Source organism: Channa argus, chromosome 15 (genome assembly GCF_033026475.1).
Source record: "Channa argus isolate prfri chromosome 15, Channa argus male v1.0, whole genome shotgun sequence".
NCBI classification, from domain to species: Eukaryota; Metazoa; Chordata; class Actinopteri; order Anabantiformes; family Channidae; genus Channa; species Channa argus.
The window spans coordinates 116,938-144,901 of record NC_090211.1 but is presented as its reverse complement, the minus strand read 5'-3'; the positions used below and the strand labels follow the sequence as shown (position 1 = coordinate 144,901).

The 27,964-nt window shown below is 38.9% G+C and overlaps 2 protein-coding genes across 3 annotated transcripts; one reads left to right on the top strand and one right to left on the bottom strand.

Moving 5' to 3' along the window:
* Positions 1-346: 346 nt before the first annotated feature.
* Positions 347-27,821, bottom strand: rcn3 (reticulocalbin 3, EF-hand calcium binding domain). Of its 2 annotated transcripts, XM_067477302.1 has the most exons (9): positions 27,676-27,821; positions 26,645-26,868; positions 26,210-26,403; positions 25,479-25,651; positions 23,744-23,804; positions 23,561-23,652; positions 23,031-23,138; positions 14,128-14,268; positions 347-2,086 (listed from the first exon to the last, which is right to left on the bottom strand). In XM_067477302.1, the coding sequence occupies exons 1-8, from the start codon at positions 27,688-27,690 to the stop codon at positions 14,161-14,163; spliced, it is 975 nt and encodes a 324-aa protein (XP_067333403.1). In that variant the 5' UTR covers positions 27,691-27,821; the 3' UTR covers positions 347-2,086; positions 14,128-14,160. The 2 variants fall into 2 exon arrangements, with proteins under 2 accessions (XP_067333403.1, XP_067333402.1); XM_067477301.1 differs by lacking the exons at positions 347-2,086; positions 14,128-14,268 and adding an exon at positions 18,475-19,251 and having other exon boundaries at positions 27,676-27,820.
* On the top strand, positions 4,742-12,498 carry nosip (nitric oxide synthase interacting protein). The gene is made up of 10 exons (XM_067477303.1): positions 4,742-4,893; positions 5,136-5,233; positions 8,030-8,135; positions 8,236-8,317; positions 8,721-8,856; positions 9,377-9,528; positions 10,354-10,470; positions 11,708-11,778; positions 11,866-11,974; positions 12,101-12,498. The coding sequence occupies exons 2-10, from the start codon at positions 5,164-5,166 to the stop codon at positions 12,170-12,172; spliced, it is 915 nt and encodes a 304-aa protein (XP_067333404.1). The 5' UTR covers positions 4,742-4,893; positions 5,136-5,163; the 3' UTR covers positions 12,173-12,498.
* Positions 27,822-27,964: the final 143 nt, after the last annotated feature.

The following is a 27,964-nucleotide window of genomic DNA, read 5'->3' as shown; positions in this document are numbered from 1 at the left end:
GCCAGCAGAGCACATTTTCTCACCAACGTTTAAGGACATTTAAGGACATATGAAAAGAACAAAGAGTTTTCAAATATTTTATTTTTATTTTCAAGTGGGTTGCATTGAGCCAGACTGTAAGCGAAGGCAAACAAATCACATCAATCAGGCAGACAAAAAAAACAACAACTAGTAAACAGGCTGGTGAAATACACCAAAGCAATCTTGCAAGTGCATACAGGAACAGGGTTGGTATTTACAGTATACAAAGAGGATGCTCAAATCATTTACAGAAGGTGTGTTAGGAGGTCAGGTGATTGCAGGTGGCGCGAACAGGGCAAGTGACAGTGGAATCTAAATCTAAATCTATTTTTAAGAGCCTACTAAGGTAATACAAAAGAAATGAAAGCTATCAGGATCTACTGAATATGCAGGGACACAAAATATAATGGAAAACCCAGACTTAATACCATATAAGTATGGTGGCATAGGGTTCGAGAAGTGAACAAAGGAGGGGTTGATATTCATTAAACAAATTTTTAACAATCAAGTTATACAGTAATTTAAGCAACTTAAACAAGATTTCAATTCCCACACCTCTGATTTTAACAAATACCTATAACTAAGGCATTATCTTAAGGCACCTTAGGAATGGGATCATTTATGTTAAGAACAAACTAAGGAAATGTTCTTGTTATTTACAGAGGAAGAGACAAAAAAAGGGATTATCTCATCTACAAATTACCAAAGCAGTTCAAAGAAAATGAGAGTTGCAAAGTTATCGTGGAAAATGAGGAGTCGGAGGAAACCTTTAAAATAGGACATAAATTGAAAATTAGTTGTCCAACATGGAGGTAGTTTGACTGGAAACTAAAATGTGGTACTTTAAAATACAGCAGAGCATCTGAGCTGTGTTGGAGAGACTGTGGGATGGTGGGAGATTTTACACATATATTCTGGGACACCCCATTATTTTGGAATTTTGGGAAAAGTTTTGGGAAAAGTTTCCATTTATTTTGGAATTTTGGGAAAAGGTAAAAAGAGAAAGCAAGAGTATATTGCATATTGTTTTTTGTATTGTACACTACCTAATAAACAAATGGACAGGGACCTGATTTACCTGATGAGAGTTCTACTCTTAATAGCAAAAGAAAATGATAACAGACCACAGCCTCCCAGCATATTGCAATAGAAAGAGAGCAAAAAAGGTATTTGACATCACCAAAAGTATTGTATTTAAGTTGCACTGCCTGTACCTGATGTACCCAGCTGAGAGGCAATATTTCGTATGCATCTCTGTGTATCTGTTGTGTTAAAAGAATAAATAAAAAGATTATTTTTTAAGATTTTAACATTTGTGACCGCATCCAGCTTTTAAATTGGTACAATTGAAATGTCTTGCATCTTGCATGGGTACTTAGGTGCTCAAACAGACTGAATATGCTGATCAGAAAGATAAAATCTGTTCTTTGAACTCAAACTGGCAGTCTGGAGGACATGCCAGAGAGTAGGATGGACAATATCAATGTCATCCTGGAGAATCCATCTCACCTACGCTATTAAAAACCAGAGCAGATGGAAAACTCATGTGCTTCAAGTCTTATTTACTCACAGCCATAAAACTGTACAAGATCTGTCCATGATATGGACTGTATTAGATACAAAAAAACATTTTATTTCAACATATCAGACACAACAACACCCCCACTACAATGTTTTTTATGCAAACTCCGTACTATATAATCATCATCATTAATATTATTATTATTATTCATAGAGCCTTATTTTAAAGAGACATTTCCTTCTTAATTCTTAACCAAACCACAACCTTTTCCCCATCTATAACCCTGAACAACTCATTTCATGCCTAACCCTAACCTTGTACTTTTTATGGCTAAATGTAACAAAGTTGTGTTTAGTATTGTAATCATGACAGTGAAGGTCCAGCACATGAAAAGACCTGTTCCACTTACTGGCATGGCAGGTAGAGAGAGAGCTAATATTCCATGTATATGGGTTGATAAGAACAGAAAAACACTGAATATGTTATTACATCTAAACCACATCCTCAGTCTGGAAACTTCAGAGAAGAACTGCTCTGATTCTCCTGCATAGAGACAAAGGATGTTTCTGTGGTGAAGATCAAAAATAAAAACATAAATCTGACAAAATGTACCTAAACAATTAACATTTTTCCCCAGTTGGGAAAATAATATCATTTTCTGATGGCACTAATTACAAACAGTAATGCAATGCTTCTCATATAACCCATTCGCACTCACAATCAGACACACACTCACTTACCGATGGTGGAGCTGCTATGCAGCTGGCCAACACACTGTCTTGCTCAAGGAGCAAGGGATCCAACCAACAACTGTGGTATTAGTGGATGACCCCTCTACCTCCTAAGCACCAGTAGATGGTGGCTAAGAAAGTGGAGCAGGTTGGTGGTTCAAAGTTGGTTTTTCAGTTTCCAGTTTCTCTTATAAACATGCTGAACTCTAACATGGGTAGCTCAGCAATTGTTAAAATTACTATGTAGCCTACATTACACTTAATATTAAGGTCTAGTAAGACAAAGATAGAAGTAAAATCTGTTTCTCAGATTAGACTGAGAAACAGACTAAACTTAAAGTTCATTGGAAACTTAAAGTTTAATCTCATGAATATAACTCAGAAGAAAGCTTTGGACAGTGCATAGCCTAATTCACTTTACTTCTCTCATTCCAGGGATAATTTATTTCTATTTTTCTTTTTTAAGACAATGTCAATCCAGATAAATTAGACCTTTCAGAAAGTCTACCAGGGTTTCAAATGTCTCTAGTTGAGGATGATGGCGCCATCTGAAGGAGAGTGAAAATATTGATTCTTTGAGAAAATGGTATTTGGTTGGTGCCAAGATCTTTTTAAGATCAGACCACTAAAGAGCGATATAGTGTTGTGTTATTTCTTATTGGGAAATACAGATCAACTGTGAAAAAGCACACTGCGATTTATTAAGCAATGAGAAGGTCTAGATTATGGATATTTGCTGTGTGTTGTGTTTCAATCAGCTGCCAATTCGGTTACCAGCAAACTAAATCCTGGTGAAGGTCCCAAAATCTGCTATGGTGCTTGTAAAATAATATTCCTTCCAGTTTGGCTTGTAGAAATGGGAACCAGTAGAAATAAACTCCTTCCCATCTCCACTAATGGTTTAATGTAAGTGGTTTTAATAAAGCTTTGCATCGAAACGTCTTTACAGGAGAGGAAAAACGTACAAAAAAGAATTATTTCCCCCCTGTTCGATTCTTCTTCCTGAAGTTTTGCTGGTTTCATGTTTGCTTGTCATGCTGGATTAAAATCCTCTAAGACACAACACAATGCACAAATAATTTTCAAGTCTATGTAGCTTTTCCACATTTGAAGACCCATTCTTTTGGAAACCTGCATTTGGGACTAACCCTGTGACTGGCATGCAGTAATTTGATAATTTATTTGTTTTCTCTTTTTGCTTTCTTCTTCATGTGCTATGTTTGTCTCAGTGTACAGGCTGCCAGAAACTCAGTACAAAATAAAAAAACATGGTTACTGTAACATTGGCAGCATTACCAGTTTATAACAATGCACTACATGGTATTTTAGGATACAAACATCATAAAGACATGTCCACAATTAGAAGTTGGAGAGTACTATGTGTATGACTATTCTAATGAGACACAAATAAGACCAAACCACAAATAAACAGTATATTACTACAGCTTTCACATTGATCATGTGTGTAACAGCTTTCTTAGATTTTGAGATTTTTGAGGTTTGTCAGACTTTCCGACTCAGAAATACGACTTCATTGTGTATTCTAATCGAAATCGTTTCATTTTTATTTCATATTTATTATTCTGACTTCAGGTTCAGATGGAAACCCACTTAATATTAAGTGGTTGATATTTTTTTACTTGGCCCAAAATGGTTACCGTTTTGAAGTAGTTTGACTTCTTGGAATGTTTGTGGGGCTTATTGATTTGACCAACAGCTTTCCCTAATTCTTATTATCTATGTCTTATGGTCCACCTCCTGCAGAGGGTAACAGTTTTGACTATTCAATTCAATTCAACTTTATTTATATAGCGCCAATTCACAACAAAGTCATCTCAAGGCACTTTACAGAATAAAGTTAAGACTATAAAGATGTATAGAGAGAACCCCCCCAACTACTTCTCTGTGTTTGTTCTGTTTTGTTTAATCAAATTGTACCTGTGGGCGACTGTGGCGCAGGAAGGTAGAGTGGTCGTCCACCAATCTCACAGTTGTTGGTTCAATCCCCTCCTCCAGTCACATGTTTTAAGTAAATCTACAATAAAACATTCTCAAAATAATTACACAGAACACCATAAGAAACCTGCTTTAAATGCAGCAAAACAATGAAACAATGGGCAAACCAAAATTTTGTTCCTGGGACATTGTATTGATTGTTGATGAGACAGCACCCTGAAACTTATGGGTGATAGGCAAAATCATCCACACAATAACGGATGAACATGGTCTAGTCTGCCAGGTTCATATCAAGGCGAAGATCAATGGGGAGCGCAACAAGGTGGTAGTGCAAAGTTGAGTGTGTCTCTGTGGGGGTACACGGTTTCTTACTGTTTTCTGTGGAATTACTTTCATTGTGGAATTTGGAATTCAATAAATGTTCAGTGTTTTATTATTATTATTATTATATTATTATTAATATTATTATATAAGAATAGAGTTCAAAGCAGTGACATCCAGAAGGTGGCGGTAATTAACTCATAAGCTGTTTGTCTTCTTCGTTAAGCGACAAAGGAGGAAAAAGAAGTGGCGATAGTAGTTGGAGTAGTAGAAGAAGAAGAAGAAGAAGAAGAAGAAGAAATAGAAGAAGAAGAAATAGAACGCTAACGCCAGTTGTGTTTGGTGCGTGTTAAACATTTATTTTTCAGTTAGGTTTTATTGTTCAGTAACGGTGGTAACGACTTTAAACTTATTTCGTTTTTGTGTCTTTCAATTGTAACCTCCTGTGAATACACAGTGTTTGATATGTTCTTGTGTTTTCTAATGTTTATCTTAAACAGCTAACTATTATTGTTTTCGTTAGCATGTTTCCGCTAATGCTCATGTGACCATTACAAACATTTTTTCTATCCCAACGCTTCTAGAGGCTCTAGTTGGATGAATTAAGGTACAATGACTCGCCACGGGAAGAACTGCACAGCTGGAGCTGTCTACACGTACCACGAGAAAAAGAAAGATACGGGTAAGAACCATAGATATGTAGCTAACGTAACTTTAGGCACAGTTAGTGGTTGCTCCTGTTATATAACATTAATAACTTGTTTTATGTTAAACTAAGGTTCTCCTTTTTATTCTAACTTTACTGGCTGTAGCCTACCAAAAACGTCTTATTTACAAAGTCATCCAGACACTTTTGATGTGACTATAAAATGTCATGTTGCGATTTTTTTTCCTTCCTGATGAGTCTAGATCTTGACTGTCAATTAACTGCACACAGTTAGGGAGGACACACAACTATGCTAAGGTCCCACAATTTACCCTCCATTTCAGGTCAAAAACCTAAGAACAATAACTACCAAACTCTCTGTTTGACAATCACAGGCTTTACTGTGAACATGTCCAAACCACTTCAATCTGGCCTCTCTAAGTTTATCTCTGAAACATCTAAAATGAGACTCTGATGTTCTCATTCCTGATCCTATCCATCCTCATCACTCCCAAAGAGAACCTCAACATCTACCTCCAGCTCTTTCTCCTGTCTTTTCTTCAGTGCCACTGTCTCTAAGTCATACAACATTGCTGGTCTTGCCATGGTTTTGAACCCCTTTCCTTTTATTCATGCTGATACTCCTTTATAATACAACACACCTGACGCCTTTCTCCACCTGCTCCTCCTGTTCCTTTTCACCTCTTTTCCACATTCTCCATTGCTCTGAACCATTGACCTGAAGTACTTAAAGTTTTGCACCTTCTACACCTCTGCACCTTCTATACCTCTGCTCCTTGTAACCTTACCATTCCACATGGGTCTTGCTGCGGCTAACCTTTATTCCTCTGCTTTCCAGAGCAGACCTTCAATTCTCTAGATTTTCTTCTACTTGCTCCCTGCTCTTGCTATGGATCACAATGTCATCTGCAAACATCATAGTCCATGGAGATTCCTGTCTAACTTCATCTGTCAGCCTGTCAGTCACTAGAGCAAACGAGAAGGGGTTCAGAGCCGATCCTTGATTTAGACCCACCTCTTGAACTTCTATGTTACACCTAGAGCAAACCTCACCACTGTCTTACAGCTCTCATACATGTCCTGCACCACTCTAACATACTTCTCTGCCGCTCCAGACGTCCTCATACAATACCACAGCTCCTCTCTCGGCACCCTGTCATACACTTTTTCTAAATCTACAAAGACACAATGCAACTCCTTATGACCTTCTCAGTACTTCTCCATCAGCATCCTCAAAGCAAATACTGCATATGTTGTACTCTTTCAAGGCATGAAACCATATCGCTTCTCACAAATGCTCACCTCCCATCACACTCCTGGTACCTGTCAATACATTTCCATCCTCATCTTTAATCACACTAACCTGCTGCACATCCTTCCCATCTCTATCTCTTTGTCTGGCCAACCTGTACAAATCCACCTCTCCCTCTTTAGTGTCCAACCTAACATACATGTTCTCATGTGCTCTTTGTTTGGCCTTTGCCACCTCTACCTTCACCTTATGCTGTATCTCACTGTTCTCCTGTCTACTCTCTCCATTCCTCTCAGTCTCCTACTTCTTCTTAGCTAACCTTTTTCCCTGTATACACTACTGAACTTCCTCATTCCACCACCAAGTCTCCTTGTCCACTTTCCTCTTTCCTGATGACACCCCGAGTACCCTCCTACCTGTCTCCCTGATCACATTAGCTGTAATTGTCCAGTCATCTGGAATCACCTCCTGACCACCCAGAGCCTCTCTCATCTCCCTGAAAACTACACAACATCTTCCTTTTTCAGCTTCCACCAATTTGTCCTCTTCTCTGCCTTAGTCTTCGTCTTCCTCACCACAAGAGTCATTTTACACACCCCCATCCTGTTGTCTTGCTACACTCTCCCCTACCAATATTTTGCAGTCACTGATCTCTTTCAGATTACAATGTCAGCACAAGATGTGTAGTCCACCTGAGTGCTTCTACCTCCAATCTTGTATGTCACCCTGTGTTCCTGCCTCTTCATGAAGAAATTTCATCTAACTCACTCCAGAATTTCTCCTTATTTTCTAACTCACATCCTGGCTGTGGGGCATAACCATTAACAACATTGAACGATCACGCCTTCAATTTCCAGGTTCAGACTAATCATTCTGTCTGACACTCTTTTCACCTCTGGGTGACTGTGGCGCAGGAAGTAGTAGTGGCGGTTGTCCACCAATCTCACAGTTGTTGGTTCAAACCCCGGCTCCTCCGGTCACATGTCGAAGTGTCCTTGAGCAAGACACTGTACCCCAACTTAGTTGCTCCCGGTGAGTTTTGGCCTCCCCCATCCACCGAGTGTGTGTGTGTGTGCGTGTGATTGTGAGGGTGAATAAGAAGCAGTGTAAAGGGCTTTGAGTGCCAATAGGTAGAAAAGCGCTATATGAGTGCAGACCATTTACCCTTTACCTCTAGGACATTCCTCACAAACTCCTCTTTTAGGATAACTCCTACTCCAATTCTCCAACAACTTGAACTCTGCTCCTAAGCTTTGAGCTTCGGTTACTTTCCACCTGGTCTCCTGGACACACGGTATATCCAACTTCCTTCTCTGCATCATGTCAACTAACTGACCAGTCTTCCCTGTCATAGTCCCTACTGTCCCAACCCTCTGCATTTTGACTGGCACAAATAGACACTGGTTTGTTCCGAGTGTAAGGATGTAAAACCATACCTTAAGTGTGCCCATTAGCACAGTATAAACACAGGGGAAAAAAGCTGCACAGCATTGTGACTAAATGTGTTGGACATACCAATCAAAACAAATTGTAAACTTTTTTTTTTTTATATTATACAGCGGCATCTGGTTATGGGACGCATATCATTCGACTGGGCAAAGACGCAATCAAAGACTTTGACTGCTGCTGTCTGTCCCTGCAGCCCTGTCAGGATCCTGTGGTCACGTATGTCTTTCTTTCCCACAAATGCTCCAACGTTAAAACATACTCCATTACCTTAATACTTATCACATATATAAACACAATGTCTTTTTGTTGTTCTCAGTCCGGATGGATACTTATATGACAAACAGGCCATTCTTGAATACATCCTGCACCAAAAGACAGAAATTGCCAAAAAAATGAAGGTGAGCCCTGCATTTCTGTGTCTGGCAACATCTATACACAACATTCTGGTTGTTTTAGTAGTAAAATAACCACACAATAACATGAGACCATTCAATTCTACAGTACCTTACCTCCTTTGAGCTAACAAATATTATTGTATCACAGCCAGCATCTGAGAGCCAAGGCATTGGTATTGGTGTGTTAAAACTTGCACTGGTTGGTCCAGATACTGATTCCTAGAGCTCAGATTATCTCTGGAATGTAATGTTTAAATGACAATAATTTTGTAAAATGAATTGTTATCTCATAAAGTTTTCTATTTTTTTTTACCTCCTCATTCATTATTTGCTAAATAAAGTTAGATCTCTATTGGTGTAATTGGGAGTCTTCCATTTTATTTTATTTTTTTTTATAATTATTTAGGCATATGAAAAGCAAAAGCAGGCACAGAAGAGCAACAGCCAACTAGAGTCCAAGTCAGAAGAGAGAGAGCGAGTGGAGAGGTTCAAAACCAATGAAAACACCATTGTGTCCAAACCCATCAATCCATTCACAAATGGTATGTGCCTATGCATGATCTCTATGTCCACAACAAGCCAGCTAGTTTTGGAAAAGCAGTTTAGGTGTTTATAAAAGGGGAGGAGTGGACTGTGTTTACCTGCTGTGATCACCTTTGCGGTGTTTTGATGCAGTTGAAATTATGCTACACACACACACACACACACACACACACACACACACACACACACACACACATATATATATATATATATATATATATATATATATATATATATATATATATATATATATATATATATATATATATATATATATATATATATATATATATATATATATATATATATATATATATATATATATTCCAGTTCTTCTGCACTAAGTTGCTGATCAGATCACTCAGTTACTAAAAGCTCCCTTTTCTTTATCAATACTAAAATATTGGTGGTAGTTCGACATGCTCTCTACAAGTTGTTCAAGTTGTATTTACGACAGTAATTTGTGAATGTAAATGCTCATGCAATATTAACATAGTAGGAAATGTTGTCCCTCCTCAGGGCTGAACAAGGGAAGTGAGAAGGGCCCACCAGACAGCAGCTCAGCAGAATCCTCCGCTGCTAGTTCATCTGGCACTTCCAGCAAGAGCTTGCCTAGTTTTTGGATTCCCTCTCTGACACCTGAAGCCAAGCCCACTTTGATCAAGAAACCAGTGAGTGGCTTCCCCTGCAGTTTAACAGACACGGCTGTTTACTGATATCCGTTAGTGCTGTAGAATACAGAATACAAAATGATACACAATATATAGTGATATATTGAGTATCATATCAATCTTCATTTTTCAAATTACAAGAAAAAGAAATGTTAAATTGTTTAGGTCTATGGATCAGTCTATAAAATTTGTGTAAACCTGGGCAGAAGATCTAACCCCTTGCTACGTACAGATTAATAATCTGACCAACAGTCTCTATCTGCATTCCTAACTTTCAGTATGGCATTTGAAATGATCTTTTCTTTTATCTTTTTAAAATTATTTTAAAATAAAAAAATGTTTTCAGCTCAAGAACACGGGTTTGAAGTGATAGAGCAGGATGTAATGACATAACTGCCAATTATATCAATTTAGAAATAAATCCACAGCACAATAGTGTGCAGGATCCATCACTTATAGGATAATTGGGGCAAGACAGAAATTCTTTGGGGATTCCATGTCTTAAGTACACTTTAGTTGAAGCAGGAGTGGTACACTTTACAGCCTCTCATAGGGCTCTAGACTTGTATTTCTTATTGTGTGTTTTGTGTTCCCTGGTTCTCCTTTTTACTGTTTTGAAATCATGATTTTCTGTTTGTGTAGTGTATCTGTGTTTGACTTTGGCATCACATTGACCGCTTGTGTGTGTGTGTGTGTGTGTGTGTGTGTGTGTGTGTGTGTGTGTGTGTGTGAACATTCTCAGCTTTTCACTGTTTCAATGAACTCAAGTTCTTTGAAATGTAATGTAATCCCTAACCTTTTCTCTCCATCCCTGGTGTTTGTCAGAGTAAGGCTGTGTTATGTCCCATGTCAGGACGACCCATTAAAATGAATGAGCTCATCCCAGTGCACTTCACGCCACTGGACCCAAGCCTGGACCGAGTGGCCCTGCTCACCCGCCAGGTCAGTCTACGTCAGCACCATTATGTGTGAAGTGACCAGTATTAGTAGCCAAGGTTGACAGCTGAGGAATTACTGTTACCACATTAATGATAACACACTATGTGTGTGCTGTTGTACATTTAACTGTGTAGATGTTAATGATGCTATTAAGCAAAACTAGCTATTTAGTGACATTAGCCAGCTCAGATTAAATCACCTAAATGTCAGAACTTGCCCTGTAGTTAAAAAAAAAAAAAAAAAAACTTGTTTAATCTGACCAGTAAAGCATTTTGTGGATACTGTAACTGCATTTCCATGAACTTACAGTAAGTAACCTTTCCCATGACAGCTGAATTCTTAACTTAGATGTAAATAGGAAAGCTGGTTTACGGATTAGGAAAAACCTGAATTTCCTAGATGGATTTCTGTTGGAGAACGCAGATTTCTTTGCCATGTAAACCGTTGACGAGTTTTTTGATCAGCTTTCTCCAACTTTGCATATGTGTGATAAAAGGCTACAGACAGGAACACACAGCTGAGTGAAAGGCGGAATGAAAGAGAGCTCATTAACAGGGTGATGCCGCCTGGTTTTTAAAACAAAGTCTGACAGAAAATGTAACTAACACAAAGTTTCCCTGCACATTTTTTAAATTTAGACAGTTCTTGATCAGTGCGTCTCCCCTTTTGTCTTTTCTCTCCCCTTGACCTGTCACGCTGTGATACAAACACACCCAAAAGTCCCTCTTCTTCTGTAATTCTCAGTGTAATCAAGCCATAAATATTAAGAATACCCAACCTCAGCTACTCTTTCATGTTGGCCATGCATATATAAGCCAGACACACACCACGCCACTAGATGTTTTTTTTCATAACAATAATTAATTCTCTGTAATTCCACTTCAAATACTGTGGATGCGCATTGCACCGGCTGCAATAAAAAGTTCTAAATCGGAGCATATGGTGCAACGTTTGTTCAAAAAGAAAGGTCACTGGTTTTAGAATGAAGGAATATGTCATCCATGAGAATAGTGTGTCTGTCTGATGTGTTTTAGTAGTTTTTGGACAACAACAAGTTTATGGCATTAATGGACAAATTAATCCAGGCTGCATGCTAACACTTAGACACCTAAGTGGAGAAGATTCAGTGTTGGCTTTAGTAACTGTGTGGTGATTGTGGACATTTAGAAAATGATCCAAGTTATCTGTTAAAATGTTTTCTCTATTGTTAGTGTGGTCTAATTTTGTCCTCTTTCTCCAGGACAGGTATGTATGTGCAGTTACCAAAGACGTCCTGGGCAACAGTGTCCCCTGCACTGTCCTGAGACCCTCGTAAGTGCCAATATTGCGCCCTTCTACTGTGACATTCACGTCAAGCATTCTTTGTTCGCACTGTGACACTCTGTGTTCTGTGTCCAGGGGAGCTGTAGTAACTCAGGAGTGTGTGGAGATGTTGATTAAGAAGGACATGATTGATCCTATAACTGGAGACAAATTGAAGGACAAAGACATCATATTATTGCAGAGGGTATGTCTCTTCTGAAAATTGTGTGACTTTCAAATTCTTTGATTTCCAACATTTCATGTCCACTGACATTTTTGTTATCTTATGTATCCAGACTGCACATGTACTCAGAACTTTTTTGTTTGACAGGGTGGAACTGGCTTCTCTGCATCTGGGATTGAGCTTAGGGCTAAAGAGGCCCGTCCTGTAATGCAAGTGTGAGACATCCTCCCTGTAGTTAGGTGAAGCTCATGTAACGGATTCATTTTCATGTGGAGTATTTTTTCCTATTCCTGTACATAAGTGGTGATATATTAGAAGATTGATAAAATGGATTGTGCAGAGCTGATTTGTAACAGAAGATTCTCATTTTCATGAACCTTCCCTCACTATTCAAGCTTAAAGCCTGACACCATGTATGACATGGCCTATGACACAATGTTGACAGGAATTCAATGATAATAAATCAGTCCTGGATATTTTATGTTACCTGTTTAGTATAACTTTCATCTATTTTCACGTTGTTTTTATTAAATGTAGAGAAACCAGTGGCTGACTCTTTATTTCCATCAGAATGTACCTCCACATTAATTTTATTATCTCTCTGATGAAAACAAAGTGGGAGCATGAAGGAACATTTGTGCAGATTCAACAAGGTCACCTAGCAATGAGCCTATAGGTTTTACTCAGAGATGGTCATAACTGAAAAGTGAAACATTTGAAAATCAACAGTATGTGTATTTAGTAGAACAAATCTGCTCCAAAACTGATCATAATAAGGAAGTTATGTCAGATGTTTCAGTGATCTAGACTTAATGAACAGCAGTGCAGGGTGTGTACTGAATGATACACACCGGTCAACTATAACATTATGACTACTGACAGGTGAGGTAAAAAAAAACATCTCATTACAGTAGGAGCTGGAAGTGAGTTTTTTTCAGGAACAGTTTGGAAGCCAAAAAACATGGGTGAGCTTAAAGATTTGAATAACTTTGACAAAGGTCAATTAGTGATGGCTAGATGACTGGGTCAGAGCAATTCCAAATCTGCAGTTCATGTGAGATGTTTTAGGTCTGCAGTGGTCAGGATGAAGAAGAAGTCCAAGAAAGTAAAACTGATGAAGTGGCAACAGGGTCATGGGTGCCCAAGGCTCACTCATGGAAAGGAAGTGCAGGTTGTCTTAGTAGAACAGCTACTGTAGCTTAAAGTGCTTACAAAGTTATTGCTGGTTGCAATAGAAAGGTGTCAGAAAATAGTGCATCATAGTTTTTTGTGTTTGAGGCCGCGTAGCCACAGACACGTCAGGGGGCACTTGCTGACCCGTGTCTTCTACCAAAAATACCTACATAGAGCATTGGAGTCTTACAACTGGATTATGGAGCATTGAAAAAAGGGGGTCTGGTCTAATGAATCATCTATTCTTTTACATCATTTGAATAGCTGGGTGTGTGTACATCATTGGGAAAGAGATGGCGTGAAGATGCACAATGAGAAGAAGGCAAGCTGCTGGAGGCAGTGTGATGGTTTGGGCAATGTACTGCTAGGAAACCTTGGTTCCCTCCATTCAAATGATGTTACTTGGACATGTACAATCTACAGGACATTGTTGCTGACCAAGTAGCAAGAAATAGTATTACCGGATGGCAGTGGTGACTTTTAAGCAGAATGATGCAACCTGCCTCATTGCAAAAATGGTTCAAGAATGGTTTGATACAGATGCTATAGCACACTGACAAAACCTCCTGTACATGTGTGACATACTTAGATACTTTATTTTATGTAGTTTTCTACAATATTCTAAAAATGGCCCCATACAACAAAATGATCAAAATATTAAGTGTCCAGTAAAAACTAACCGATGGAAATGGGACAACCTCAGATCCGTGGATACAGGCAAAGGCATGATTGAAGAAACCCACATGGAGAAATGTGGGCCAGTGGATTGTATCCCAAAAGAAGACACTGTAGGGCAAACTATCATATAGGAATAGACGTTTTTTCAGAACTTATACTGTATGTTTTGCCAATTACAAACAAAAGTCAGTATGCAACATCAGTCTCTACACCATGAGATTCAAAGTGATGCTTTTAAATCAGAGCTGTTTGGCACTTTCTGCTCCCGAGGACATTTATCACATTTATTCTCAGCTAAGACAAAATAGCAAATATTGAAAAACCTCAATATTCCTCCAGAAGCTGTAGGAACTGTTTCACAGCTCATCATGGCTGTCTACCCTCATGCCTCCATAGTCGGTGATGGTGCTCATTTTTATGAAGTCTATTTTGTCAAGCAGCTCAGAAAGTGTAAGACGTCCATCCTGAGGAGAAGAGCACAGAACATGGAGTGGGTGGAAGCAACAATAAAAGGTGACAATAATAGCTTTGTGATGATGCTCATGCAGTCAAATAATGAGTTGCAAAAAATAACAAATATTTAAACCGAGCCCACTATTTACTTGGCCACACAAAGGTGGATTTGGGTCTGTGTACATTTCCAGGAACCACACATTCTTTGCAGGGTTTTAGACTGAAAAACAAACCATGGGACCATGTTCAACTCAGACTAAAATTCTAATTTTTCCATTAACATAACAGTCTCATGCCAAGGTCTACTTCTTGCAAATGGTTTGGACTACGGTTCCATGACTGTCTGCTGATCATGACCATGTGATATGGTTGAAAGCTCCTGAACAAGCTCTTGTTTTGTCAATATTTCAGTTAATCAATATCATTTATTCTGCCATTGTGATCATTTGTGAATTCTATTTTGTTAAAGGGCTCATTCATACTAGAAGATTTCATCTATATCACTAATGCCAACGTGTCAATGACTTGTTAATGTGTGGGATTATGATGAGAGCATGATAGCATCCTATCTTAAGTTAAGACGTGAACTGTACATTGGCGAGAATTGTCAACTGCACTTTTCTGCAATTAATGGTTATAAAATGTAATCTGATCTTCATTTAGGTCGCAAAGGACAGGTTCACATTTTTTCAAGTGTATCTTAAAACAGCAGTCGTGTCCATACGTGTCCAACACTGACAATAACTTTAATTGCTGTAATCATTTCTCCCTGTTCATTCTGGCCACAAAGAACATGAAGTGGGCCAAAATTCACTCTTTGTTCTGTGCAAAAATCTATTCAAATGTGTATCTAAAACTTAAACGAGACCATCTACAATAGAGGAATGTCTTAAAGGCCTGTATTAACATGTTAAATTGTTGTTTGACCTGTTGTAAAACCTGATTTAATCTTCATACGGCCACCTGACTGTTGTTTAAAGACACACGTACAGTAAAGTTAACCAGTCTTTTAAGTTAATTAACCCTTAGATGCTTAAGTGGGTCAAAACTTGCCCGTTGAGGTTATTTTCTTGCAATATATTTATGATGAAAAGCTGCTATCATTTCATAGTCCAACTATTTCTCAAAAATGTTTTTGACATCATGCCACTTAAATGTTTAACCTACCATTTATACATTTTATCAAAGTTTGTTTTTGTACTACTAAACTTCCATAGGTGGGTCAAAAATGGTCGCATTCATTTCCTATGGAATTTACTGAGAACCTCTGATTCTTTGAAAAGGGATATATATTCTGTGGACCAGCCAGACTATAACACATTCTCATTCACACAGTAGTCCTGAAGGAAAAGCACACACATTTCTGAGGTAAAAAAAAAAATGAAGTTAACATTAGTGTGTGTGTGTTTCTTATGAGCCATCATCAAATTTGCCTATTTTATAGTTTGCAAAATTAGCTAGCTAGCGAGCATTACTGTGTGTGTATGCATTTATTTATATAGCTACATATTGATCAATGGCTTGCTTGTCCTTCAAAACATTCAAGTAAAGATCGTAAGGGCAACAGTCGGTTTGGGAGATGCAATGTGCAATGATCACAGCCAGAAATGGGTAGTTTGTCACATCTACATACAGTGATGAGACAAGAACTCAACAACACTTACAGGGTTGTTCAATATAATAGCAGTACAATGTGACTAACCAGAATAATCCAGGTTTTTAGTATATTTTTTATTGCTACGTGGCAAACAAGTTCCCAGTAGGTGCAGTAGATTCTCAGAAAACAAACAAGACCCAGCATTCATGATGTGCAGCTCTTAACTGTGCAATTGGGCAATTAGTTAAAAGGGGTGTGTTCAAAAAAATAGCAGTGTCTGCCGTTGACTGTACAAACTCAAAGCTATTTTCTACAAAGGTTTTAGTTTCTAGGATTTAGCATCCTGTGAATCACTAAACTAATATTTAGTTGTATGACCACAGTTTTTAAAACCTGCTTCACACAGATGTGTGGCAGGGAGTCAACCAACTTGTGGCACCTCTCAGCTGTTATTCCACTCCATGATTCTTTAACAACATTCCACAATTCATTTACATTTCTTGGTTTTGTTTCAGAAACAGCATTTTTGATATCACCCCACAAGTTCTCGATTGGATTAAGGTCCAAGGATTAAGGTCCAAGGATTGGACTGGTCACTCCATAACATTCATTTTGTTGGTTTGGAACCAAGACTTTGCTCGTTTACTAGTGTGTTCGGGGTCATTGTCTTGTTGAAACAACCATTTCAGGACATGTCCTCTTCAGCATAAGGCAACATGACCTCTTCAAGTATTTTGACATATGCAAACTGATCCATGATCCCTGGTATGTGATAAATAGGCCCAACACCATAGTAGGAGAAACATGCCCATATCATGATGCTTGCACCACCGTGCTTCACTGTCTTCACTGTGTACTGTGGCTTGAATTCAGAGTTTGGGGGTCGTCTCACAAACTGTCTGTGGCCCTTGGACCCAACAACAACAATTTTACTCTCATCAGTCCACAAAATGATGTTCCTCCATTTCTCCTAAGGCCAGTTGATGTGTTCTTTGGCAAACTGTAACCTCTTCTGCACATGGCTTTTTTTTAACAGAGGGACTTTGTGGGGGATTCTTGAAAATAGATTAGCTTCACACAGACGTCTTCAAACTGTCACAGTACTTACAGGTAACTCCAGACTCTTTGATCATCCTGGAGCTGATCATTGGCTGAGCCTTTGCCATTCTGGTTATTCTTCCATCCATTTTGATGATTGTCTTCCGTTTTCTTCCACGTCTCTCTGGTTTTGCTCCATTTTAAGGCATTGGAGATCATTTTAGCTGAATTTTTTGTACCGCTTTATAGGTTTTCCCCTCTCCAATCAACTTTTTAATCAAAGTACACAGTTCTTCTGAACAATGTCTTGAACAACCCATTTTCCTCAGGCTTTCAAATGCATGTTCAACAAGTGCTGGCTTCATCCTTAAATAGTGGCCACCTATGACCTCAGTGATTGAAGGCCACACTGCTATTTTTTTGAACACACCCCTTTTAACTAATTGCCCAATTGCACAGACTTAAGAGCTGCTGGGTCTTGTTTGTTTTCTGAGAATCTACTGCACCTACTGGGAACTTGTTTGCCACGTAGCAATAAAAAATATACTAAAAACCTGGATTATTCTGGTTAGTCACATTGTACTGCTATTATTTTAAACAACCCTGTACACACATGCATATACTCTCTCTCACACAGGGAATGAGAGAGTACAACAAATTACGTGGCTATAGCTCGGTTGATAAGGGAGTTGTCCACAGACCACGGGTTCAGTGGTTTGATTCCTGGACCCTCCTGGCCACGTGTTGAGGTGTACTTGTTCAAGTCACTGAACCCCATGTTGCTCTCAGTGGGTCAGGTGCTCATGCAAGGTGCTCATCCGTATGTGGGTGTAAACTAAGGCTGAATAGTTTGGGAGGAACACAGCATTCTGTAGGTGTAAAAAGTGAACCACATACCAACTTAAGAACATCATCCCAACAGTACATTATGGTGGAGACAGCATCATTATTTGGGACTTCAGGGCCTAGAATGTTTGTCATCTTGGAGGAAAAACTGAATTTTCAAGTTTATCAACATATAATACATGACAGTGTCACTCAATTTTCATTTTGAAAGAGGCCAGTTTGGGCCCAGACCTCAGTTATGGAAATAACTGTCACTCACACCGGACATCTTAATAATATCTGAGCTTAAACTGTTCGGTAGGAATGGTCCAAATCTATTAATGCAGAAAAACAAGTAATTCTAAAGGGTTAACATATTGTAGGGTGCATCTGTATTTTATATGATATTATTTAAAGCTCAAAATAATAAACTAATTGATGCACTGGACTTGCACACCATTAACCAGATGATTAAAATTCATTGTGTTTTTGTTAGTCTCTTCCTTATGTTGTTGCTACTCTCCATACACTGGAAGGTTGTGATAAAATTGATACTTTTCCTGAGACAACACGGCTGCACATCTCCTGCTGCTATCATTAGACACAGGCAAAGGCATATCCTTCTTTACACATACATTTAAATAACAGAAGCAAATAGAAAGAACCTAACTATAGTTTTAAATATTTGTGAACCAATCAAGCAAAGCAGGCAACTCCCCTAGTACTCTGAAAGCTGACTGACAAAATAAGAAATACATTTGTATTAAAAAAACCCAAACACTTTATTTAATAATCAAACCCCAAAAGCCAGTAACAATCCCCCTTTTCCTCCAACTGTGCATTTCATTTTGGGGATAAAACCTACACAAACTTTTAGTCAAATGTAACCAGGTCTGTCTCCAGTTAAAATGTGCTATTCCATTTTTTTATTTATATATATATATATATATATATATATATATATATATATATATATATATATATATATATATATATATATATATATATATATATATATATATATATATATTTATAGTATGATATTATGAATGATATTATTTAATAGGAACATTTACCATGTGATGAGACCACTTGTGAATCTCTTTGGCTCCTAATAAAACAGCATCCTTTCAGCTGGATGCCAGTGCATGTTGGACATCATTCACAGCATCACTGGTTGAAATGTTTAGGGGGATACACATTTCACTGGAAAACAGCAACATGTTATATAATCTGTAGATATAGAAAAGTGTGTGTGTTGGATTATCACTCACATACACAGTATGTGCACTCTGAAATAAGTTTGTCTGTTTGCTTGTGTGAACAATGGCATATGATTGACCCTTGATTACAGCATCACCCAAAGTCAGACGCACCCCTCACCCCACCCCTCCAACATTTTAACCATTTTTAGTGAAAAAGCTCATCAAAGCTCATCATGTCTCTTGGTTAAATCTTCCCCGTAATTGGTCGCCTGGCTGCCAACGAACATGTTCCAGTTGGCCAGAATCTCCTTCTTGGTGATTTTCTCATCCTGTTGTTTGATCACCAGATGCCATCCAATATTGATTTATCATTGAGAGAAAGTGAGGGGGGAGAGGGGTATGTGAGTTGATGAAAAAAGTGGAAAAGAAAGAGAGAAAAGCAAAAAGATTGTTAATAATTAACCCCAATTACCCAAATTATAGTCCCTATGTTAACATGATACTATATGAGCCAGATTCTCTACAGAGTTTTATTCGAGGTGTTTATTATAATGTATTGTTATTATAATATGTTGTACTCATACTTGATGCATTCTTCCATATTTAAGTGTATGACTTCAGTAAACATTGTACATCTTTCATCTCTTTCTGATGAAGGTCATTGATTTTCAGCTTGCTTAGTTCGTGTGGGCCCAATATATAGCTCCCCGTAAATGTAGACCTACTCTACAGTGCATCCAGTAAGTATTCACAGCTTTTTGCACATTTTGTTATGTTACAGCCTTATTCCACGATGGATCAAAATCATTATTATCGTCATAATTCTACCAACAATATCCCATAAAGACAATGTGAAAAAAGAAAATCTAGCAAATGTATTTTAAAATAAATAAATAAATAAAAATCACATGTATATAAGTATTCACCGCTTTTGCTCAATATGCTGTTGAAGGACCTTTAGCAGAAATTAAATGCTCAGGTCTTTGAGTATGATGGCACAAGTTGGCACATCTATTTTTAGGCGGTTTCTCCCATTCTTCTTTGCATTATACCTCTCAAGCTCCATCTCTCTAGAGATGTTCAATCGGGTTCAAGTCTAGGCTCTGGCTGGGCGACTCAAGGACATTCACAGAGTCATCCTGTATAAAAACATCCCCATAGCATGATGCTGCCACCCAGATGCTTTACTGTAGGAATGGTATTGGCCAGGTAGTGAGTGGATCCTGGTTTCCTTCAGACATGACACTTGGCATTGAGGCAGAAGAGCTAAATCTTTGTTTCATTATAACAGAAACTTTTGGTCTGAGAGTCTATCCAGTGGGCGGTTATGTGCCTTTTACTGAGGAGTTGTTTCCATCTGGCCACAAGGTTGGACACTGTATATATTTGAATAAAAATAAAATGTAATGATTTACAAATCATTTGACCCAGTAAATACCACAGAAAACAAATCAAATACAGAAACTAACTTTTTTGGCAAATTTGCTTATTGCCTTACAAAAAGTCCTTGTCTTTCCAGCCAGACCTTCGACACAACACAACATCAATATCAACATTGGATCTACAGTGATTGTCCCCACTAAATCGGCCAAAACTCTGGGGTCATCATCGACGACCAACTGAGCTTTAAGGACCACATCTCCTCAGTCTTTAGGGCAGCAGATTTGCCCTCTACAACATCAGGAAGATCAGACCCTACATCACGAAATATACAACCCAACTCATTGTACAGGCACTGGTCATATCTCGTCTCGATTACTGCAACTCTTTGTTGATGGGGTTACTGGTATCCACAATCAAACCCTTGCAGATGATCCAAAACGCAGCAGCTCTCCTCATTTTTAATCAGCCAAAAAAGACCCATGTCACACCACTCTTTAGATCTCTACACTTGCTTCCTGTAGCTTCTCGCATCAGGTTCAAAGCTCTGTCTCTTGCTCACAGGGTGGTTAACTTGACAGCTCCCGCTTACCTCAACTCACTCATTCAAGTTTACAATCCTTCCCGCCCGCTGCAGTCTGCCAACGAACGACGTCTGGTCATCCCAGCACAGAAGACACCAAGCAAAACTTTTTAGCCCAATGATCCCACGATGGTGGAACGAACTACCAAGACTCTCTCCCAATATTCAATTCTTTCTATTCTGTCTATAATCTATTTAAAAAAAAAATAATAATAAAAATGTCCATTCTGCTCTTTCTCGCACTTGCATGTCGTGAACTGTGAACTCTTTTCTGATAGGACTTTGCTTTAAAGTTTTCTCCTTGAGTTAGATTTTTGCTGCCTTGTACCTCACTTGTAGGTCACTTTGGATAAAAGCGTCTGCTAAATGACTAAATGTAAAAATAAAACTTCATGACAGAAACATTGTCTGCATTGCCTCTGCATTGCCTGGATTTCAGTTACTCAACAGTTCAGGCCTCTGTCATGGTATTACACATACTGTTGTAATACGTGCAGAATGTGGCTTGTCATTATGTTACTGAAATAAGACGTGCAAGTTTCTCTAGCCCCTTTCAGACATGCACTGAAATTCAGATATTTTCTGGACTTTCTCTGGGGTAGGTGTATGTGTGAATGCAAATGCAATTCTGTTGGCCCTGACATTACTTGGATTGTACCCATCCAGCTCCCTAGTGCAAAGTCTGGATCATCTCAAACTGAGCTCATTTGGGAATAGCGAAGTTAATACTATGAAGAATTCATCATGAGTGAGTGGCTGTGTCAATAACGTCCATTTCCTGTGGCTGCCGAGAAACCAGGCAAATACACTCTTGAACTGGAAGGACAATGAAATTCGTGAACTCCTGTTGGTAAGCGTAGACCTTGAATTCGTCAAACAAATACAAGGAATAGTAGGAGATACTGTGGTATACGACGTGGTAAAGGACGGACTTTCTTCTGATGTTGGCAACATGTCTGAAAACTCCTGAGAATGTCAGAACCTGATCCTCCTGACATTCTTTACAGTTCATGTCTGAAACAGGCTTGTCTGTCTGTTCTCTTGTCTGTATACATTAAAGTAGCAGCCTGTGGTGTACAGGCTCCCCCCACCATCACAGATGCTGACTTTTAAACTGTACACTGATTACAAGTCAGCTGGTTCCTCTCCTCTGTAGCATATAGGACACAGCATTTACGATTTCCAAACAGAATTTCAAATTTTGACTTGTCATACAGCAGGACAGTACTTCCAATTCACCTCATTTAATTTTCAATGAGTTTAGGCTCAGAGAAGATGACAGTGTTTCTGGGTCTTGTTTCTATAATGGTAGAGTTTTAACGTTCAAATGAACGTTAAAACTGAGAAAAACTGAGAAAAGATGCTGAGAAAAACTCTACATTGAGATTGGTTTTCAGAGGTGTTCCTTAGTCCGTGTAGTTTATAATTTTCTTTTATATTGCCATGCTGCCTGAGGGCCTAAAGTTTATCAGCATCCAGCACTGTTTTTTGGGCTTGCTATTGTGTACATTCTCTCTGGATTCCCTGAATCTTTTAACAACATTATGAATAGTAGATAATAAAATCCATAAATACTTTGCAGTTTCACATTGAGAAACGTGATTCTCAAAACATTAAGTTTGTTTTTCAAAATGAAGAACCTCACCCCAACCTTACAAAAAGACCCAGTTTCTCTGAGATGTTTTTTTTCCTCCCTAATTATGACCTGTTGCCTTATTAGTTGTGAGATGTTCCAAAAGGTTAAGTTGAAACTGTTAGAAAGGTGATAAGACTACTATGTGTTTATTACTGAGGTTATAGTGAATGATTGAGTCATAGTCAATTGCATTATATTAAGAGGGGTTTCTAATGTTTTGGCCCCCTCATTCATTTTATATCCTGAGAAATGTAAACCTTTTAAATGTAGAATCATGGCCGGACTGGACTGTACCAGTGGGTATATTATATTTGCACTATTTATAATCAAATATGGATTTCAACTCATTTGCAAATCATAAGATTCTTTTTTATACACATTTTACACAATGTTCCAAGTTTGTGTGGTTTTAGCTATCTGGTATTGAGAAATGATTGATATGAGAGGTATTGTTTCTTTGTCAGAGGCACCATGTCTATGGTAGAAGTTTTGCACTGTGGCAGGACTACCTTGTCAGTGTCTGTCTCATGGATCAAGTGTTTGGCTTCGTTGTCAGCGTGGTCAACATCTCCCGGCAAAATCCACTGTGCCACCTCATTGGTATCAAGGTAGCCATCCTACATGACACACAAGTGCAAAAGTGAGGAGCTGACAGAGGCATCACTCTGCATGGAGCAGAAGAATAGGGAAGCTGGGAAGTGACATTCATGACAAACACATTCTCACAAATGGTCTAGTCTTTCAACACATGTCTTTGTTCACAAGAAAGGAAACTGATAATCACTGTTACATGGTAAACCTGTATTATGCACTATGATAACATCTACTGCCGAATGACAACTTGAGTTTTGCAATATTTCTGTGATACAAGATAATAAAGGTTCTCTTTCTGATCCTCAGTGCAAGCAGCACAAAAAAAGGTGATTAGCTGGGCTGCCAACAGAAAACACTGCTCTTAACCTGGGTCTGAAACAATCTCATGTTCCCATGTCGAGAAAGGATTAAGCACTTCAGTTCTGAATAAGTGAGCAGCCTTTACCTTGTTGCCATCTCGGATCTCTGAGAAATGTTTGCGTTCTGTCTGGACCCAGTCAGGTTCACTCTCCCCATTCTCTGGTGTGTACATGTCCCCTGTGAAGAAAGCAGCAGCACACATATGAGCAAATATCGCCTCCAGGTTAAGAGTAGAACAGGTCAGAAAGAAAAGTAAGGACTCACTTACCGATGTATTCAACCAAGTTGATCTTGCCATCCCCATTTTTATCAATGTCTTCTACAGTTTCCTGAATGAGAGAATGAGACATTTACTCGTGCTGCAAACCACTCAAGTCTATTTCTTATAAGTTTTCTAACAGTGAGAGCTGTGTGTTACATAAACAATAATGTTCGCTTCAATCCCTACAAACAACATTCATCATAATGAAAATGTATCTGCTGTGTGTGATGGTTCTATTTTAACTCAGGAGTAGAGACAAAGTACAGATGCTCCCAGGTGTCACAGGATAGAAAATAATAAAAAGTCCATGTGTTTATGATGATCACCCAGTGCAAATATGTAGTAGAAATTCCACTGTATGAACACATTTGCAGAACATATGAAAAGATATGGATTTATCTTTTAGCATTTTCAATCCATCTATTCATTACATATCTTTAACCACTCATCCTGTACAAGGTTGCTGGGGACTGAGGCCTACCCCATCTGTCATTGGGCAAAAGGTGGGGTCACCATGGGCAGGGTGCCAGTCTATCTCAGGGCAAACACCGAGAGACAGACACAGACATACAAACATTCACACCCATTAAGTCTGATCCTACCAGCTTGTACACCACAGGCTGCTACTGACTCTCTAATGTTGTCCAAGTTTTTTATGATTTAAGATTTCAAATGTAAAACAACCAAACTTCAACTTCGACAGAGCTTCTAATCATTTGCAAAATGTGACAATAAACAACAGGAGAGAGGCTGTTACTCAAAATTATTCACATCAATTTGGCCAGAATAGTCAATGGATTTTATTGATAACAGTGACATGATATGTTTAATGGTCTGATTCCTCATTGATTTCATAGGCATATTTGTTAATTTTAAGTATCAATGCAGCTGTTTCGTTATCTCTAAGTCTGTCATTGATAACTTCTACTTGTTTCAGATGTCTGACATAGTTTAGGATGACATGTAAGTTTTTGCAATACGCGTCAGAAAAAGATGCTGGTCATTGAGAAAAGGAACGGATAACCTTAGAGTTATAAGATTCTAGTGGAATGGACATTTTGGGGGGGTTGGACTTCAAATTGCACCAATTTTGAGGGATGACTCAATCACACTTGTTAAAAAAATGTATTTTGTGACATATACTGTACTGTCTAGTGCAGCATTAAACATAGTGGTGAGTTTAGCTAAATTCTAACCTCTGCGAATAACACTAACACATTTATGTTAGTTGTTCATTAGCAAAAAATGTTATATTTGCTCATAAACCAAATTTAAATGTTGACCTAATGACAGCACTAGATCATCCCTAAGATGATTATAGTTCATGCCCTGTATGCATTTTCTAATCATCTGGCAGCTTTTGAGATACATAAACTGATGACTGATTTCCATTCTTCCATTCTGATTCCAGCCACATCACTTTTTTTGTCCTTTCATCTTATCCTGTGAGTTCAGGGTTGCCACAACGGACCATTTTTCACATGTTTATTTGGCCCGGTTTGTACGCCAGAGTCCCTTCCTGATGCAACCCTCCCCAATTTCTACAGGGCTTGGACTGGCACTGCACTTGGGGATGGGAATGGGCTGTTAGGGGTTTAATGTCTTGCCCAGAGACACTTTGAGCGTGGTTGTGGATGACTGCCTTTACCAACTGAGCTACAGCCGCCCTCCTTAGAGCCACATCACTAACCTGGGTAAAAATGCTTTTCACAGTTCCTAGTGGTTTGTGAAGAGTTTTTACCTGCACTACCAAGTCTTTCATGTAATCAAACTCCTCAGGGTGGAGGAAAGCAGTGAACTCCTCACGTGTGGCAATACCATCACCATCTCTATCAGCTGTCTTAAAGCGCCTCTCATCCCGAATGAGCATGGTCTTGTAGGTGTCCTTGTCTTCAACGTCAGAAAAGTCCTCATCTGGAAAAACAAAGAATCTAAGCACTACCGGCAGTCTTGTATTGAACAGCGAAGTAGTATTTTTTGTGTCACTTAATTGTGTCCATGTGCAGCCACTTGCATCAAAACAGCAGGGAGCTTAAATGCAGAATTGGTAAGGGTGTGATGTTTCATGTACTAGTGAGATATTAATAGATGATTAAAACATTCAGTTGGAAATAGTGTGTTTAAGAGGCTTATTAGAAACATGGAAAGTTTTCACAGTGGAAACCAATCTTCTTCAAGACTATAAAGATGTCCAGAGAAAACCCAACAAATCCCCGTTGAGCAAGCCTTAGTTAACAGTGGAGAGGAAAACCTCCAGCAGAAACAGGCTCAGGGTGGGCAGCCATTTACCTTGAACAGGTTGGGGTGCGTGGAAAGTGGAGAGAAAAAAGAAAAGTGCAACAATAAAATCAGGTTCCAGGTCCCAAAGAAAAAGGGTGAAAAGGAAAAACAATTGGTAATGAAAGAACTAAATTAATGTGTGGTGAAGAAGTAAAAAGAGAATAGAGATGCATCTTCCACACAAACAATTACCCAGGTAGTAGCCATAGGTGGTGTTTTTGTATTCTTCCCAGGCAATCTTGTTATCGTGGTTGCTGTCGTAGTCTTTCCAGTGCTTGTTAACGTTGTCCTCGATGTACCTCCTCTGTCGGTGTTTAATCCAGTAGTGCAGCTCGGAGTGAGAGATGTAGCCATCCTTGTCTGTGTCAATGCGGTCCACTATCTTACTGTGTTGAGAAATGGGATAACAATTATACAGTAAAGGTGTATGAATGCAACAATTGCAGGTTGAAAAGCTGGAACACTCAACCAAACTTGCTTCTAGATTCCTAATGCTGGTCTTGACAAGGCTATCTTGGGTTCTCTTAGGTTATCTAAACTAAAATAATCTGCTCCCTCACTGCATTTAGAAATAGAACGCAAACTTATAGTGTGTACACAACAAGTTGATAATAGAGAAAAACCTACGCTAATCTCTCTTTGCTCTCCTCTGGGGTAAGCTGATCAAAGGTTTTGGCATCTTCCTTGCCCAGGAAGGCCTCATGATCGTACTGGTATCCGTGATCATCATCATGGACATGGTCACTTAGATGAGCTTGGTGGTGGACACGCTTCTCCTGAGCGGGGACAGCAAAAGCAACAGTGGCCAGGAAACAGAAAGATGCTAGTGACTTTAGCAGCACCATGGTGGACTAGAGAGGAGACAAAAATTAAACAACATTAAATTAAACGCTCTGGAGAAGGATTTCCCCACATGAAAGACTGCAGCCTGCACTCTGCAGCGCCTCCCAAAGGCCAGAGTCTCAAACTGAGGCGATAGAGAGATATCTTTTGTGGCATCTCTCCTCCTGACCATACAATTTTACATTCAGCTGGAGTTAAAAGCCCTGCAGCTCAAAGGAGCTGGTTCCTGAGCTGCTCAGGGTTGGAAGGCAGGTGGGAGGTCAGAATGCTCTTACCGAGAGCTCTGTCTGCTGCTGATCAAGGTGATGATGAAATGTTGAGTGGATTCTTTATGTAACGTTACATAAGTTTGGTATCATTGAGACAGGCAGCAGTCTCAACTCTACCAAGATATTTTAAACTTTTAACACATTCAATTTGTTTACGGACAGCAAATCATGTTAAAAAGTCCTGCTTAGCACAGATGAATAATTCCACATTTATCTCTTGGGATTGTATTTTAACAGATCCATAATAAGCTAAGAAAAAGTCCTCAATGAGCAGAATAGCGTTAGCAAGAAGACATTCCTGAGAACACCTGGACTGAATGCGTAGGGTTAGATTAATGCTAATCCACCGTTACATGGAAAACTGAGCTAAAAACAATTTCTCATTAACACTCCATAGAATGAACATGTGTGTCCGTTTCTTCCTTTAGTCCTTCATTTTACCGTTACCTGTATCCTATCACGCTGCTGGACGAACACAAAAGTCCGTTCATTTCTGATAGAACTTTTTTTTTAAGACTGTAATAAAATCTCGAACCGTTCACTCACCAGTATATTGTTCATATGGAACCTCCCTTCGCAGTTGGTGACAAGCAGCTGGGTCCGCGTTGGCGCTGTCCCTTTAAATACCAGCGATATTGAGGTGGGCCTTCTTCTTCGAATACCCAATACCAACGCCCCAAGCGCCACATCTAACCAATAAAAAGTTTGGTACTTCACGATACGTTTTTATTGGCTGTTAACCGCCACGTTGTCACGCAAACGAACTCCACTTTGACTGAAACAGTTCGTAGTAAGGGAAGGAGGGGGATGAGTCCACCATGTTACCTTAGTAATG

Coding starts and splice junctions, on each gene's coding strand:
- nosip (XM_067477303.1), top strand. CDS start 5,164: ATGACTCGCCACGGGAAGAACTGCACAGCTGGAGCTGTCTACACGTAC. Junction 8,857..9,376: donor CATCAATCCATTCACAAATG/GTATGTGCCTAT, acceptor GTCCCTCCTCAG/GGCTGAACAAGGGAAGTGAG. Junction 9,529..10,353: donor CCACTTTGATCAAGAAACCA/GTGAGTGGCTTC, acceptor GGTGTTTGTCAG/AGTAAGGCTGTGTTATGTCC.
- rcn3 (XM_067477302.1), bottom strand. Junction 23,653..23,743: donor CAACTTGGTTGAATACATCG/GTAAGTGAGTCC, acceptor CTTTCTTCACAG/GGGACATGTACACACCAGAG. Junction 23,139..23,560: donor AGATCCGAGATGGCAACAAG/GTAAAGGCTGCT, acceptor TGTGTCATGTAG/GATGGCTACCTTGATACCAA.